Raw genomic sequence first — 18361 nt, forward strand, 5'->3', positions numbered from 1 at the left:
CTTTTTAAAAGATCAAATAGGATTACACTGAAACACAGTACAGAGAAGCAATATGTGAGGTGGTTATAATTTCGCTCTGGTAGCTAACTGCCTCAGTTCCAATTCTAGTTCTGCCACTTTCTGCTGTGTGCCCTTTGGACTAGTTACTTAACCTCTCTGAGTCTATTTCCTTATCTGTAAAATAGGGATGATAATAATGGTAGCTCACTAATAAAGTCACTGTGAATATTGATATATGGAAAGTGATCAAGAAAGTGCTTGGAACACTAGGAACCCTCCATGAGTGTTAGCTATCATTACTGTTATCACTATTACTGTTACTGTTTGGCTCCTTGCTCTTCTCACCATCCAAGACATCATTCCATACAGGACATATATAGATCTGTTTTTATTTTTTCAAAATCTGCCGAGTAATGTTCTGAATGAATATGCCAAAACTCATTTAATTAGTCTCCACTTATAAAGTGATCATTTAGGATGCTTCTCAAAGGTTCACTTAAAAGACCAAAATGTCAATTATAGAGAAAGGTCTCTGAAACTACTCTACTAATCCCTATGTTGTAAGATTTTGTAGCAACTTTACTCAGGTCTGATTTACACACAATAAAATTGCCCCAATTTAAAATGCACAGTTTGATGAGCTTCATAATATTTTGTAAGAATAAGACTATATGTGTAAGACAGCTTGAAAAAGTTAAATTATAGAAAATGCAAGCTATTGATATTATTTCTATAAGAGATATACTTCCTTTTGATCAAGATGGTCCTGTCCTGAAACATAGCTATGGGGAGCAGCTCCATTGCTCATTTCTCCAGCAATGCTCCCAGATCTGTGTCTGGCAATGCATCCCTCCCCCACCAACTCCTGAGCTTTGGGAACAGACATAAACAATGCCAACCAGCAGTCTTTGGCCCAGTGATGGGTTCAAGGTCCGCACAGGACCCACCCTGAGCCAATGAGATGCAAATAGACTTCTGTGTCCAGGCTTCTGAAAAGAAGCATACCCACTACTCTTTTCCTATTGGACTTGGAGTGATAAAAGGTGTAAAGCCACTTCACCCATCCTGCAGCCACTGAGGGAGCACAGGTCTGAGACAGGGCTACCGTCTCAGAGACAGATCCGGCAGGGCTGGCTTTCTGATTAAACTACGGAGGAAACCAACATTGCCCTTGGATTCTTCACTTCACTGTATGCACTAATAAATTCTCCAGTGACTTAAGCCAGTTTTACAGGTTTATACTACTTGCCAGCAAAGGAATCCCAGTCAGTATTCAAGCCTGGTATAGAAAAATTCCAAAATTTAGGCAATGTCAGGAAGGAAATTAAAGATCATCCATGATGCTCCTGCTGCCACCCACAGGCAACCATTGACCATCTCCAGCGCTGCAGGCCAGCTTCCCTGGGAGGCAGCCTCACACAGAGATCTGCATGCTGGAGGCTTATCAGTGTGGGCTCTTGAGACCCTCCACATCTGTGGGGAAGCAGGACGAGGCAGAGGGAGAAGTGGGGCTGCGAGCAATGGGGTCACCGCAAACGCCCAGCTGATTCCAGGGGGAGTTCTGGCCCTGGGAAGCCTCCTCCGAGTTGCCCCTCCTTGCAGCAGGGAGCTGCTGGCCCTTTATACTGCCTCCCCTCCCTCTCCCCACACCCAGACCAGTCATTGGATGGAGGCTGCCCTTGGGAGGGGCAGACCTCAGGCAAAGCCCTTCTCTTCAGTCCTGCGCAATCTATTTTGTGGGGGACCCAGCTTCGAGCTGTTGGCACTTGCATGTCCCGCAGTTGGGAACTGAGTTCTTCGGTCCTGAATGAGAGGGGTCTGGGTGGCGCACCACAGTACCCGCTACATCTGCATGTCTCCTCTTAGTCTATTTTATTCACATGTTTTTCTTCCTTTAGAAATTCAGGTCATATTTAAGTGCTGTTTTATATATTGATATGTTTTTAGCCTAACGTTACATTTCTGGGCATTTACCAATCATTAACTATTCTTTAAATGAATTGTTAATGTATAGATTCCTTCATATAGGTACCATGAATATTCAAACATTCTCCTACTGTTGGACATTTAGAGTATTTCCAATATTCTTTAATCCTCATACATAAATTTTTGTTTGCATCTCTGCAACAAGTGTCTTAGAATATATTTCTAGGAGTGGAATTAAAGGGTTAAAAGATATGAACTACTTTAGTGTTCTGGCCAAACCATCCTTTGAAACTTCACATCCATTTACATCCTGACCAGTGCTACATTTGTCTCATTAGAATTGAAGCTTTCTATGTTTTAATTCTTGCCAATTGATCAAAAGTGATGTCTCATTCTTGCTAACTCAACGTTCTTCCTCAGGAAAGCTTCCTCTGGCTGGGCTCAACCTCCTGACGACACATATTCATGGTACCACATGCCCATTGCTGGTACGCCCATCACGGCCACAGGTTTACAATTATGTGAGTGTTGATAAGCTTTGAAAAGACAGGGAACACATCTGTATGTTGTTCACTGTCATATCTGTAGAATCTGGCACAGAACCTAGTACTGTAGACATATTTTCTAATTTCTTATGTTTTCAGTATTTACATTTCACTCTTCAATCACCTGGAAATCTATTTTACTGTAGAAAATGAAGAACGTCTCTATCTTTATTTTGTCCCACCCCACTTACAGAATAATCCTTTCTCTTGCCACTGGTGTAACACAAATCTTGTCATACATGTATGTTTATACACACCTTCACACACACTAAATGCTTACTATATTGGGGTCTGTGGTGGAACTCTTTCTTGTGTTACTTTGTTCCATCCATAGACTCTGTCAACATGGTATTGTTTTGATTATTGTGGGGTTATATTATGTTCTAATACTACTGGACAAGTAACTTTTCAATATGACTCTTTCCCTAAAAATACTGGTTAAAATCACTTGATCAAGCCCTCCACCAGTAAGACAATTTTCAAAGTAAATCATTAAATTAAAATGGAAGGGAGCTCTTTATTCCCTTCTCTTTTTTTAACTTTGCGGATTGTCTTTTGGCCAAACGTGAGTCTGCTTACTTGAGCAACCCAGCCCGGTGGAAGACGTAGAGATCCTGCTCCAGGGTGCAGTTGTTGAAGGGGATCAGTTTCACGAAGTTCTGGATGAGGACAAACTCAGGGGTGAGATGCGGCACAGAAATGATGCAGAAGTTCTTGTCCTAACATGATTGGAGACCAGGACACGTGGAAAGAGAATCAGAAATCACTTATAGCTAAACAAATTCCCGCTGTAAAGCACTAAAGAAAACAGGAGTAGAATGTGTAAATGAGAGGTGATTCAAGTTAAACTTTCCTAGGATTTGGAAAGCAATCATATAAAATTCAAGCAGATAAGCAACTGCAAGAAAAAGGAGAAAATATCTGCAAGTCTGACTGAAGCCTGAATAAATGAGTATTGTGAACAATGGGACCCACTCCGTATAGGTCTTTGGGGAAGTAGATTCTTAAACTAAGGACATTTGCATTTGCAAATTCACTTGCATCCAGGAGTAAATGAGACAGCATGATGTCGCAGCAAAAGCCATGGGCTTACTAAGTGATACTGTATCAGCCACAGTCCCCTCCTCCGTGAGGTGAGAGGGTGCTGCTCCAGGACTTTTCTGCTCTAAAATCCTGTGGCTCTACATGAACAGATGTCTGTGTGTTTTATCATGACGTGATCCCATTTGGGTGAACAGATCTAGGGACATGTTTAACCTGGGTAGTGGGTTTAAATAGCAGACAGGGGAGGATCCGCGTGTCCCAATGGCAGCCACTTACCTCCAGATCTACGCTGCGCACTACGGTGGCCGGTCGCCACATCTGGCCACTGAGCATTTGGAATGTGGCTAGTGAGACTGGGGATCTGAATTTTATATTTTATTTCACTTTAATTACTTGGAATTTAAACACTGATACTCAATTCAGGTATTGGAAAAGTTTTATGAATGTTTGGAACAACTTGGGTATATGAATCTACTTATGCAGCTGTAAACGTTATGAAATCCAAATGCAGATCAAGTATTTCTGATGAAAATTTAGTGCCTCTATTGAGAGGGGCTGTAAGTGTAAATTACACTGGACTTCAAAAACTGAGAAAAACAAATGTAAAATATCTCATTAATAATTTTCCATACTAATTACATGTTGAAATGATTACATTTTGGATGTACTGAGTTGAATAAAATATAGTTTTTAAAATTAATTTCACCTGCTCCTTTTTACTTTTTTTTACTGTGGCTGTCGGAACATTTAGAATTATTTATACAGCTCGCATTCAATGTCTACCCGACAGTGCTGCCCTAGACCGCCTCTGCTCCACACATCCCACTTGACCCTCTGCCAGGTGCCTGCAGAAACAGCCTGCTCTTCCCACAGCTAATTTGTCCCTTTGGGACCTCGCCTCCTCCTGAACCCTGTGAAGGCATTACTTGTGCTAATCCAAAACCCTGGGGACATTTCTGCAACCCAAAGGAGTGAATCATTGTTCAACCTTACCTTCCTTCTTTCTAGCAAAATAATACAGCTCCTTTCGGGGAACTTTATAGACAGGTTGTCAAAATACTCAAGCTGAAAATAAGGATTGGGTGCCAAGTCTCGGTGGGCTTCCTTTGGGAGGAGGAGACTATAATGAGTTGCTTCAACTTGGATTTGAAGGATTAAGAATGAAGCAATGGAGGTATTTTTTTCCTGTCTACCCATATAAAATAGAATTAAAAAGTAAACATGTCTTTTACCTTTGTAAAGCCAGCTTTGCTTTTTGTAAGCCGAAGATCTACCTTTACTTGGACTTCAAAATAGGAATGAATTAAACTTAGTGAGGTTACTTTGGGACATCTCTGAGGGAAAGCAGCCTTGTAAATTCTACCTCAGGGCCATCTACCTTGCCTTACGATAATGGCTTAAAGTTAATCCAAAAAACTACAATGGCCTTCATTACATTAACAAAATGCGGAAGTACAATCTATGATCACATAGCTTTCAGTAACATAATTAAACCATATTTATTTTTTGTCTCAGTTTATAGAGTATCAAGGAAAAATAAGACAATAGGTATTTTGCTTGTAATTAGCCCCCCGAAGCAGCATAGTTGTTGACTTTACAGAACTGATAGGCCAGCCATGGACAAAGTCTTTGTCAAAATCCATTTTGTTCCTCAACTGTCTTCCCTCCCCACTTTCTTCCCTCCAATAAAGTGATAAGAGGTTGGTTAGAATCCCCAACCCTTGACCTTAGCAATGAAACCAGAATGGAGGAAGAGGCCGGGACACTCTGAACGGGGCGCGGCTTGACTGCACTTGAATGTTTGCTGGGCCCGTTCACCAGAGGAGCTGACCTGGGTTGAGCCCCTGCTACACGTCAAGCACTGTGTCAGGCAATGCCAACCAGAAAATCAACCACAAGCTCCCACTTTCCTACCCTCAGAAAGCAATATAATGGTTTCAGAATTCTTTGAGTCAACAAAAGCCATAAAGTAAGAGAACAGTCTAATTCACTTTAGTATAATTTCTGACATTTTCATGTACTACCAGCATTCTATTAATAATTTGATCCTAATAAAACACTGGTAAAGCTATCTCTAAAAGAAATTATGCATTGAAAGAAAACTATTGAAACAGCATGACAGAAAAATTATCGAAAATGACAATACTTTCTATTTTTAAGAGTTCATGACATGTTATTCAACCCTATTTTCGGAGCAGAGAAGGAGTTCAAACCTCAACATTCATAGCATTTTAATGTTTGGATAATGAATATGGCATTTACTTTTATATGATTTTTCTAGCTTACAAAACCAATTATACTACTCAAAATTCAGCACGTACTTACAGGAAAAAGACTGAAAACAAAATTCATAAAGTCCAGCGACCTATAAAACAAGACAGTAAGCACAGTCACTGATCTGCAAGCAAATGCAGCATCGGTGTATATTTAAAGAGATTTATGGCTCTCTCCCCCTTGGGCAGTGATTAGCCACCTACAGTCTGAATTTGTGTCTAGCTGAGCATTTATCGGTTGTAGAAGTCATAAGCTTCAGTGTCAGTAATAAAGTATGTTTCTAGAACTGAAGGTACTATTATAGCAATTGATAACCTCTGCACATTCAAAAAGCAAGATGGTCATTCTGTGGACATGATCTCCTCCTTCCTTTTCGGAAGAGCTGGGGGGAGGCAAGGGCACATTATAAGCTACTCTCATCTTCTTCTCTTTTACATGCAGAAGATTTTCTGACAAGCTGCAGATGTATATTCACAGGCAAACTATATTTGATCATCGAATTTCATTTGAAAATTCAAAAATCACTTTCTAAGCACAATCGTATCTGAATGCACAGGGGAAAATAAATATACACAAGAAATCTAGAAGGGTTTACAGGCTTTTTAGACATCTACAATATAATTAGAATAAAAAATATTTCCTTTTCCAACCTCCAAGATTTCCAATGAAATCAAAAACTTAAGAGGAAAAAAGTACAAGTAAAACATGGTTCTAAGCTAGGCTGCGAGACTGGGAATGTGTTTAAATACACCCTCTAACAAGGAAATGTCCAGCAGTGCTCTTGGTCTTCTAAAAGGTACTCCAGAACCTTCCAGTCTATCAAGATGGGCCAATCTTTTCCTCTTCAAGATGGTTCTGCGGACAAAATGGTGGAGTAGGTGGGCATCCTAAAGGAGATGTGCAATCTGGGCATTGAGGGCAGGAGCCCACATCCAGATCACAGGGGGCAGCAAGCACTGAACACACGGTGCTCTGGAGGGACAGGAAGCGAGGGGACTGAGTGGTCTGGTGGGCACCTGGGCTTTGTCTACCCGGCACCCACCACGCCTCCTCCTTCCAGCAGCTGGCCTGGATTATTGTGCAGTGTGTCACTAACCTCCCTCTCAGATTATGTTTGGGTGAGCCTCCAACCCCAGGTTGAGGTGGCAGCATGAGGCAAGGGACTAAACTGTCATCATGGCCAGGCTGGCCCATGCCATCAGCTCAGGAATGAGCGCACAACCCCATCAGGCCCAAAGGGGCTCTGGCTGGAAAGCTGTCCTCCACACTGTCCTCCTCACTAGCCTTTGCTCCAGAGCCCAAGCCCACTGTCCGCTCTCTCGGCCCCCGATGGGGACGCTCCTCGGAGAACAGGGCCAGCAGCAGGGAATCAGAGCTGGGAGGTAGAGAGAGAAACCTGGTCCTTGATTGGGTTATCTAAGTCCTGGATCAAGCCATATTGAAAATCAGTCCTACCACTGGACTTCTCCTTATGTGAGACAATTATTCCATTTTCTCAAAACCAGTTTCAGTTGAATTTTCTGTTACTTACAACCAAAAGACTACAGACAAGCAGCAACCTAAATCCAAAGTCCCCCAAAAATGCAAATTTGAGAGAATGGGGAGCAGCATATGGTTACATAAGTGATAATTTTCCATATGCCCAACTGTTACATAGGTGAGCCAGACCTGGGCAGCCTAGTTCTGTGGGCCTTAGCCAAATTTTATGGGCTGGAATCTCTGGGAATGGGGCCCAGGAATCTGTGCTTTTAAAAAACTCCCCAGGAGATTATCATGTACAGCCAGGTTTGGAAACCACTGGCTCTGCAAGATTAAAATGTTGAGCCACTAATGCTATGAGAAAGTCTTACCGTGACAGACAACATGCAGACAGTACTTGCCTTGCTTCGTGTGTCTCATCAATACAAAACAGCTGAATACAAAAAGCGGCTGAGGCTCCCCTGTAGATGGGGCGGAAGTGGCTGGTCTCCTCTGGTGGCGAGATGGACGCCAAACTCGTATTGCTGATATAGTAATCTGTATCAATCACAGTGGACACCTGACTGAGTTTTTCCATGTCCTAGAGCAAGGAGAGAGGAGGAACCAAATGGTGATCCTATTCATTGTCTGTAATTTAACAGAGTGGATGTGTCATCTCTACGCTATCCTGTTCCTAGGACAGAGGTAACTGTCTCACCTGAAACAAATCGTCCTGAGCCAGGCCTAGTTTTAAGAGGATGTTCTTAATGAAATATTCAAGATTGATAAAAGGATTGAAACAAGTTTTCACACAGAAGTCAGAAAATGAATGGTTTCAGATGGCCTTTGATATAGGACCCATATTTGTGTGTGTGTGGGTGAGGAAGATTGGTCCTGAGCTAACATCTGTTGTTAATCCTCCTCTTTTTGTTTGAGGAAGATTGTCGCTGAGCTAACATCTCTGCCCATCTTCCTCTACTTTATGTGGGACGCCGCCACAGCACGGCTTGACGAGAGATGCTAGGTCTGCACCCAGGATCCGAACCCATGAACCCCAGGCCACTGAGGCAGAACGTGCAAACTTAACCACTACACCACCAGGCCAGCCCCAAGGATCCATATTTTAACTGCATCACTGGGTAGAGGTTAGAGCATGGAAGTATAACAGACATATTAATTCCATAAGCAAAATACCTCTGTCCCCAAAAGTGTTTTCATTATGACTTTGTGCTACAAGAATTTTTGGATCTTGGGACTTTTCGGGCAGTTTTGTGGTGAGGTGGAGCCCGGGGAGGTCCAAGCCCACAGCCACCCAGGGAGTTAGCACTGAGTCCTTCCAGTCTCATTTTAGGGGCATCTAAGAAGATGTTCCTCAGTTTGAGGAAGATGATTCATCCTGAGATCCTTCTCAGAGTTCTTCTAAATCAAAGTAATACATGCATATAGTAAAAATTAAAATAATATTCACGCTAAAAACTTACAAAGAAAATCAGGAGTCCTCTGCCCCCCCAAGTCCCTCTCCCCATTGACTAGCACTTTCAACTTGCTCATTTGTTTTGGTATTTACCTCTATATTTCTGAATATATGCTTATGCTGTTATTTCTTAATTCGTCAGTTTTTTAAATGTCCTGTTGGATACTGATGTGCTGGGTAGATGTAACCCTCTTCCCCATATCCGTTCTCCCAACCCCTCAATATAATTACAGCACAATTCAGGGTTAAATCAGTAGGTATTTACATTATTATGAATATGTATGTATCATTGTTGCTGAGCAAAGAAATGTAATATGACTATGTTCTCATTTGTGCACTTTGTTTTGATTTGCTTGGTTTCCTAATTTTTTCACATGCTTTGTCAGGTGTGCCAAGTGTTTATCAATATTATTTTCCAAGCAACCAGGAATTTGAGACAATCTATGACTTTGTTTTTTTCTCACCCTTCTCTGGTCCAGCCTTGCTCAACCTGCCTGCTGTACCACTTGCTTTCTGGCTTTGCAGCTCCTGTTTCTTAAATTCTAGGTCTTTTTGTTGTTTTCTTTGTTCCTGGTTCATGCTCTTTTATCACTGGAGCACATTTCTAGCTTCCTAAAGTTGACAGTGCTTGGTAGGGAGCAAAACTCAACAGGCACTAGCTAACTGGGGCACTGCATGCACTGATGGGGCAGACACAGCATTTCATTGAGTGACTATCTGGAGGCCTTTCCTTTGGGCCTGTAAGGTTTTGGGGGGAATTAAGTTCTCCGATCTCCTGCATGAGGGACTATGATAGGCAGCACAGTGGCCCCCAATGGTGTACGTGGCCTAATCCCCAGAGCTTGTGAATGTTACTTTACAAGGCAAAAGGGAATTTGCAGATGTCATTAAATTAAGGATTTTGAGACAAGGAGATTATCTTGGATTATCTGAGTAGGCCCAATGTAATCATAAGGGTCCTTATAAGAGGGAGGCAGAAAGGTCAGAGTCAGAGAGAGATTGGAAGATGCTATGCTACCAGCTTTGAAGATGCAGAAAGAGGTCACGTGCCAAGGAATGCAAGTGGCTTCTGGAAGATGGCAAAGGCAAAGGAACGGATTTTCCCCTAGGGTCTCCAGAAGGAACAGGACCCTGCCTGCACCTGGATCTTAGCACTTTAAGACCTGTTTTGGGTTTCTGACCCCTAGAACTGTAAAATAATAAATTTATGTTGTTTTGAGCCACTAAGTTTGTGATAATTTGTTATAGCAGCGATAAAAAACTAATACAAAGACCTGGCTTCTAGTATTTGGAGACAAGGCAGGAGGAGAGGGCAGGGGTTCCTCCATTTGAAATGGAGAATTCTACTTATTCATCTATTCTCTGTCTTTCTCCATTATGCAACCTCCTGCAGTGCAGGCTGAACCTGGACTTGGAGCTGCTTCTGTCTGATCTCTCCAGGGAATAGTCATCTGGTTGTTTCACTTGCCGTATTGTTGGCAATAAGTGCCGTCTGCAGGGAATCTAGAGTCCCAACTCTCCATAGCAGGCTTTCAAACAGACCCCTCCTTTCAGCCTGGTCCTCCACTGCCTCCGCAGAAGCTCCAAGCCCTCAGCTTTCTGTGGATATACGTGGAGAAGTCATACATTTTTCTCTGGTCCCTTGCCTCATAATGGTGTCTGACTTTCACCTTTCTCCGCTGTGCTAAGCCAGTGTAAACTCCTCCATCGATTTTCTTCTTTCTAAACATTTTTAAAGTGCTCCTCTTCCCATATCTCCTCCCCCGTCTCGTGCTTGTGCATTTGTGCCCTTCTTATTCCTTTACTGTCATTTCAGTGTTTTTTTCCAGAGGAGATAAACGTGGGAGATCAATCCACTTTGTTGATCCAGATGCCCTCTGGGGTTCCAGTACATCTACTGCAGCAGGGATCATCCTGTCCCCTCTCTACATACTTGTTTGGGTCCCTAAAGAACAGCTACCCTCTTAGAAATACTGAGAGAAAGCTGCTCCCCTCTGCTGCCTGCCTCGCTCTCTCTTCCCCAGGGCTAAGCAGTGAGCACCCTGACGTCTGTTCCCCAGAAGCAAGCTGTGAGCTAAGTTTACTTGGGAGTGATGCCAGGAAATTCCACAAGGGGAGTGGGGAAGTGAGGCAAGGAAGAGAAGGACACCAACGCAGAATGGTTAACGAGTGGGTACCACTGGACCCAGTCCCGCTGAGATCTCTGGGAGACTGTGGGGACACAATCGGAGTTGTGCCACGTTAAGAGGCAAAGGAGCTAGGGGACTGATTCTCCAGATGTCTTCAGTCATTGGCTGATGGCTGCTCCCCAAAGATTATGACTTGCCTGTAGGCACAGCACTTGAAAAAGACTGGGCACTTGAAGTCCCTGTCCTCACAGTGCTGAGGAATGAGCAGTGCCAGAGGGATGTGGGTAGGGGCCCCACAGCACACACTAAAGTGAGATTCAGAAAGTGGACCCTGTGCCTGCTAAGCACTCTCTCTCTAGCAGCACATCCTGCTCCTAGCCTACATGCATCCTCCTCTCCTCTAGCACTTGGCCTGGGAGGACAGACCCTGCCCCAAGGGTGAGGCTTACCAGCAGCCAGGTATGTACATCTAATTCAGTAGGGGAAATAGGAAACCCATTGAGTTACAGGTCCAAGCTTTGTTCTCCAGTTCAGCTTCAGTGAATAAAGTGGTATTTTTATCCCTAGCTGACTTCAGTGTAGCCTTCTTAATTGGTCGGAATCTGGAGAGGAGAAGGGGACAGTGATCTGTCTCTCTCTCGGATCTCTAACGTCTAGGATTAGGGTTCAGTGAATTTTTCCCAGGACCTCCATGGAGATGACTCAACCTCCTCTCCCTGTTGCCCCCTCAAGGGTTCTCTAGACTTCTCAGGCTGACTCACGTTGAATCAGTTGACCTACCAACAAGAGGCACGTGGGAATCCACTGAAAGTTCCGAACTGTGCTCATCATTGGGGAATGAGGAAGTCTGATAGTGACAACCTCCCACTTAAAACCTTCAAAGCCTTCCTCTGATCCTTAAGAAAAGTTCAAAATCCGGATCAGCATCCACAGAGCCCTGCCAATCTCTACCTGAATCCTCAGGTTCTAGGAGGAAACAGACAGCTCACTCCAACGGAGTGGACAATGCATGTTTAACAAGGACCATGTGTGAAGGTGTGGGCAGGGTGAAAGGAAACAAACAAAGGCTGAGGAAGTGGCCCAGGGTTAGCAACTAGTGGAAGATGCTACCACCCCTCAGCCTGAATCTGAAATAGAAGGGAGCAGTTACTGGAACCTGCAATGCACATGAATGATATACAATACATACAGGTGTGTATATGAGTGTACATATGTGTATATGATACATATAGTAGGAGAAAACTCTTACAAATGTTTTGCCCTTCCAACATGTTTTCCCTCTGGACAATGGGAAGAGAAAAACTCTATTTACTGAAATTGTTGCAAATAATTGATGTACAAAGTATAACTTCTAGGTCCAACTTGTGCAAGGGAGATAAAAATAAAAGATTAGTCACAGTAGAGTGAGAGTTAATCGAGGGAGGCTTTGTGGAGGTTCCAGAGAGGATGGCATATATGAACTGCTGGAGAGACAAGGACATCTGGAGCGGGGGAGGGCACAGAAAGACTCAGGCGGTGAGGAGAGAACCGCCTGGGGGCCAACGAAATCTGCCATGCGAGGCCTTGTGCAAGCCCTACCTCCATTTCACTAGTATTTCCACTTTGGACTGTTGATAAAAGTTCCTCAGTTGCAGATTCTTCTGGGATTTTTCCCTGCGAATGACAATGACAAGACATGAGAAGTAATTAACACGCACAATAGTTCAGAGCCTGGCTGTGTAGCATGGGGAAAGTTAAGGAGCCTCAGTTTCCTCATCTGTAAAAAGGGGCTAAGAACAGCTCCTACCCCATAAGGTTGTTATGAGGATAAAATAAGGAGAGGTGGATAGAGAGAAGATGCCCAGCACAGTGCTGGCAACTCCTAATTCTCTGCAGATGTCAGTTATTACTCCACTATTCCTTTCCTTCTGTGTAACTTTTAAAAGATGCAGTAGGGTTTTTTAACCGCTTTATTGAGGTATAACTGATACATACAGTAAACTGTGTATATTTAAAGTATACCTTTTAAAAAGTTTTCACCTATGTATGCACTCATAAAAATATCACCATAATAAAAATAATGAATATACACATCACTTCCAAAAGCTTGCGTGTTTCTATGTGCCCCTCCCTCCCACCCTGTGCCACTCTGCCAAACACAGGCAAACAATGACCTGCTTTGGGTCACTATAGATCACATGCTGATCCTACTTCTGGATCTTCTATTCTGTTCCATTAATCTATTTGTTGACCTTGACACCATTACTACACTTTCTTAATTATGAGAACTTTATAATAAGTTTTAATCCTACAGTAGTATTAATCCTACAACTTTGTTCTTTTTCTAAAGTTATTTTGGCTATTCTAGGTCCTTTCTATTTCCACATGAATTTTGGAATCAACTTTTCAATTTCTATAAAAATTCCACCTGAAATTATGACTGGGATTGAATTGAGCAATTTGGGAAGAATTGACATCTTGATGACATCAAGTCTCTGAAACCACAAACATGGGATATCCATTTAGGTCTTATTTCATTTCTCTCAGAAATGTTTTGCAGTTTTCAGTGTATACACCTTGAATATTTTTGTCAGATTTATCTCTAAGTATTTTGTATATTTGTACTATTATAAGTGGTATTTATTTCAATTTCTGACCACTCATTAATATTACATAGAGATAAAATTGAACTTTGCATATTAATTTTGCATATGTTTAATAACTTGCTAAATTAATTATCAGTTCTAGTAGCTGTTTTGTAGATTCTAGACAATTTTGTTATCTACGAATAAAAGATAGTTTTAATTCTTCCTTTCCAATCTGGATGCGTTTTATTTCTTTTCTTGTCTTTGCACTGGCTTGAACCTCCAGTATAATTTTGAATATAAGTGGTAAGAGCAGACATTCTTTTCTTGTTCCTGACCTTGGTGGAAAAGCATTCAGTCTTTTGCCATTAAATATGATGTTAGCTACAGGTTTTTCAAAAATAACCTCTATCAAATTGAAGCTCTCTTCTATTCCTAATTTTCCGAGAGTTTTTATGAGGAATGAATACTGAATTTTCAAATGTCTTTCCTGAATTTACGAGATAAACATACAGGTATTCTTTTCAGTTTGTTAATATGGTGAATCACATTGATTACTTTTCTTATGTTAAACCAACCTTGCATTCTCAGAATAAATCCTACTTGGTCATGACATATTGTCCTTTTTATATATCGATTCAATTTACTAAAATTTTTATTAGAATTTTTCTATTGATGTTCATGAGAGCTATTGATCTGTAGTTTTATTTTCTTGTAATGTCTTTTGCTGTGGGAAAACATACTTTAGAGAAATGAATCATTTTAAATTTATTAAGACTTATTTTGTAGCCCAGAGTATGGTCTACCTTGGTATATGTTCCATATGCACATAAGTAGAATGTGTATTCTGCTGTTGTTGGCAGAGTGCTCTATAAGTATCAATTAGGTCAAATTGGTCAATAGCATTCTTAAAATCTCCTATATTCCTCTTGATTTTCTGTCTACACCTTCTATCAATTATTAAGGGAGGGATGTTAAAATCTCCAAAGATAGCTTATTTATTTATTTGTCTTTATAGTTCTATCAATTTTTGTGTCATGTGTTTTGAAGTTCTACTATTAGGTACATAAATATTCAGGATTGTTGTGTCCTCTTGAACTTTGTTATCCCTGGTAATGGTCCCTATTCTGAAATCCACTTTGTCTGAAATGAGTAAAGCCACTCCAGCTTTCTCTTAATTAGTGTTAGCATGGAGTATCTTTTTGCATCCTTTTAATTTGAACTTATTGTATCTTTATATTTAAAGCACATTTTTGCAATGCACATATAACTGAGTCTTGCTTTTTTATCCAATCTACATCTGCTTTGTATGTTCTTTAATTGGGATATTTAAACCATTTACATTTAATGTAATTATTGATATGGTTAGGTTTAAGTCTGTCATCTTGCTATTTGTTTTCTATTTGTCTCCGCTGTTCTTTATTTCTTTTTTCCTCTCTTATTGCCTTCTTTTGGATTAATTGTATATTTTGATGATTCCACTTAATCTTTTCTGTAGGCTTATTAGATATAATTCTCTGAATTTGATTTATAACTTTAGTGCTTTTGTAGAGTTTATAGTAGATGTCTTTAACTTATCACAGTCTATCTTCAGGTGATATTATGCCACTTCAGGTACAGTATAAGAACCTTAAAATAGCATACTTACATTTCTCCCCTCTTGGTCTTTGTGCTATTCTTGTCATATAGTTTATTTATACATATGTTATAAGGCCCATGCTATGTTGTTTTTATTTTATGTAAGCAGTCAATTATTTTTAAAGAGATATAAATAATCAGAACAAAATCTTATACATTTACCCATTTAGTTACATTTCCAATGCTCTTCATTCCTCTGTGTAGATCCAGATTTCCATCTGGTATCATTTTCCTTCTGCCTGAAGGGATTCCTTTAACATTTCTTGTAGCATGGGTCTGCTGGTAATGAATTCTTTCACCTTTTATATGTAGGTAAAAGTCTTTATTTCACCTTTACTTTTGAAAGATATTCATTGGGTATAAAATTCTAGGTTGACAGTTTATTTTCTTCCAGTTCTTTAAAGATGTGACTCCACTGTCCTCTTGCTTGCGTTGTTTCCTCTGTTCCCAAACTTCTCTTTTTTTTCCCTCTGGCTGGTTTTAAGATTTTCTTCCCATCACTGTTTTCCACTACTTGATTATGATGAGCTTTGGAATAGTTTTATTCATGTTTCTTGGGCTTGCCGTTCATTGAACTTCCATTTGTGGGTTATCGTTTTCATAAAATTTAGAATTTTTTTAGTCATTATTTCTTGAAATATTTCTTCCTGTTTCAACCTCTCTCCCCTCTTATTTATGGACTCCCATTACACACATATTAGGTTCTTGAAGTTATCCCATAGCTCACTGATACAATGATACTTTTTTTTAAATTCTCATTTCTGTTTCCAGCTCACTAACCTTTTTTCTGCAGTGTCTAATCTATGGCTAATCCTTCCAGTGTATTTTTCAACTCATGAATTGTAGTTTTTATCTCTAGAAGTTTTATTTGAGGTGCTTTTAAGTCTTCTGTGTCTGTCCTTAACCTTTGGAACTTATATAATAACTGTTTTAATGTTCTTGTCTACTAATTCTAACATCTGCTTCAGATCTGCGTTGGTTTCGATTTATTGAGTTATCTCCACATTATGCATCATAAATTCCCAGTTTTTTGAGCACCTGGTAATCTTTTATTGGATTCCAAATTTTGTGATTTAACCTAGTCGAGTGCTGGATAATTTTGTTTTCCTACAAATATTCTTGAACTTTGTTCTGGGACTCAGTTAAGTTACTTGGGAAGCAGTTTGACCCTTTTGGTTCTTGCTCTAAAGATTTGTTAGACAGGACCGGAGCAGGGCTCTCTCCAGAACTAATTAGTCCCCACCACTGATGCAAGAGTCTTCTGTGCACTCTCCCAATGCCTTGTGAGTCTCCTCACATAAGGTTCTCCTGTATGGCTGATGAGAACACATATTATTCCCAGCCTTGTACAAACACTGGGCACTGTTAACTCTAATCCTTTTGGGAGGTTCTTTCTTCAGCCTGACCTTCAGTAGTTTCCTCCTATGCATGTGCTGATCAGTATTCACCTGAATACACAAAGCGACCATCTGCTAGTGTCTAACATCTCTCTCTGTGCAGCTCTCTCCTCTCTAGCACTCTGTCCTACAAACCTTAGTGGCTTTAGTCTCCATGGACTTACAGATCTGTCTCCTCAACTCAGGAGGTCCAGTGGGCTCCCACTGGTTTCTCCTGCCCTGTGCGGGAGAACTGGGCTGGAACTCTCTCAAGACAGTAGGCCAGGGCAATTGGAAGATCCACCTGGCTTGTTTCCCACCTCTCAGGTATCCCTATCCTTTGTTACCTGACGAGCTGTTATTTCATGTATTTTGGCCACTTTTTAGTTGTTTCAGGCAGAAGAGTAAATCCAGTCTTTGTTACTTCATCTTTGCCAGAAGGAGTAGTCCCTTGCAGTGTTGTTTTTTTTTTTAAATTAATTCCATTCATCAGCTTCATTTCCCTCAATCTAATCCATGCCATACAACCTTCTTTAAAAAGCTCAGGTGTTCCTCAGTTGTCTCTTCTGGGGTGTTTCCCATCCTCCTTTCCACATACTGAATTAGGGGGTTTTCCTCTCCCTGACGATGTCACACCTCTTGAAGGCTCAGGCTGAGTTTTATTCTCCTGAGTACCCTCAACACCTAGCAGAGTGCCTGACCACTGTGAGTGCCCAACCTCTGTGCAGAGAATAAATCAGCACTTGAAATATAACACCCAACCAGCTACAGTTTGGGTTCTTTTGTGGTTTGGGGGATAAGAATGCATTTTCCACAGAGATAATGTGAAAATCCAGGAGGATGAGCCAGGTGGCCTAGCGCTAAGATAAAGGTCCTCCCTCCCTCCTTGTCTTCCCAAGATTTTCTTTGCATGAGTTGATGGGCAAGGTAAATATTGTTTTGTCCAAGGTTGGAAAGGAGAAAAAGAGAGAATTGGCACTGCATTTGTCCCCCATCCTGGGCTCAGGGATGGGTCCTGGGTCCAGCTAGATGGAGGAGTCAGGAGGACTAGAAGTTGAAGGAGCTGCATAGTGAAACGCACCTTGGGATTCTCACCACACACAGTGCTGATGTAGGACCAGGCTGACAACATTAGCCTAGAAGTGAGCCCATTCATTCTCCCTACTCCTGCCCCACTCAAGCCCCTTAGTGGGGCCTTGTTCCTGAGGATACAAGAGACATGCCCTGAGACATGTGAGGACCCAGAGCCCAGTAAACATGGGAATTTATATTACTCTGAACCCATTAGTGGCCAGAGGTTGGCAGAGAGGAAACAATGGCTGGATCCCTGGGCCCATGCACCAGATCCTATGCAGTCTATTCCGTGACTGGCTCTGGCCTCCTTTGGTGTGAGTTTGCCCCTCTTTAGGTTAGGGCAGCAGCAGATGCAGAGCTCTATCAGCATCACCCTGGCAAGCTGGGGGGCAAGAGCACGGGGAGGCTCCTGCTGAGGTCAGGCAAGGACAGCAGAGCCAGCAGCTCTCCAAGGAGTCTCTGTAGCTTGCAGAGCCCATTCGAGCAGGAAGGAACATGCTGCCTCATTTGAGTATGTGGACAGTATGTAAGTCTCTTCAGAAAGTCTAGATTTTTAACTGGCTTTAAATGAGCAGCTTTATCTATCTCAGCCTCCTGAAATCAGGGAACGTATGAGAAGGAAGGTAGAGAAGGGATGAAATTCCATTCTGACCAGTATTCTTGGAGACAGCAGGGAGGCTGGAATTTGTCTGTTATGAACACACAGCCTCTATTGACTCCCGGCCCGCTGTCTCCCTGATCTTAGTGCTAGTGAGGTCTTGTCCACAAGACCTAAGAACTCTCCAAGACCTTAGAACTTCTTGGTAACGACCCTAGCACAAGGAACACCCCTGACCCTGATGGCACAAGCAGCTCCCAG

At 41.7% G+C, this 18361-nt stretch overlaps 1 protein-coding gene across 6 annotated transcripts in view; it reads right to left on the minus strand.

The window, feature by feature from the left end:
- Positions 1 to 18361, minus strand: part of CFAP61 (cilia and flagella associated protein 61) — a 294720-nt gene that overhangs the window by 179858 nt on the left and 96501 nt on the right. For all 6 annotated transcript variants that reach the window (XR_011530921.1, XM_070588742.1, XM_070588743.1 and 3 more), the window contains 4 exons: positions 12429 to 12503; positions 7670 to 7848; positions 5841 to 5880; positions 3051 to 3190 (listed from right to left, as the gene is read on the minus strand). Coding sequence is in view for 5 of the 6 variants with exons in the window: in XM_070588742.1 (XP_070444843.1) it covers positions 3051 to 3190; positions 5841 to 5880; positions 7670 to 7848; positions 12429 to 12503 (434 nt within the window). In the remaining variant the exon portion in view is untranslated. The remainder of the gene's footprint in view (positions 1 to 3050; positions 3191 to 5840; positions 5881 to 7669; positions 7849 to 12428; positions 12504 to 18361) is intronic.

Source organism: Equus przewalskii, chromosome 21 (genome assembly GCF_037783145.1).
Source record: "Equus przewalskii isolate Varuska chromosome 21, EquPr2, whole genome shotgun sequence".
Taxonomy (NCBI): domain Eukaryota; kingdom Metazoa; phylum Chordata; class Mammalia; order Perissodactyla; family Equidae; genus Equus; species Equus przewalskii.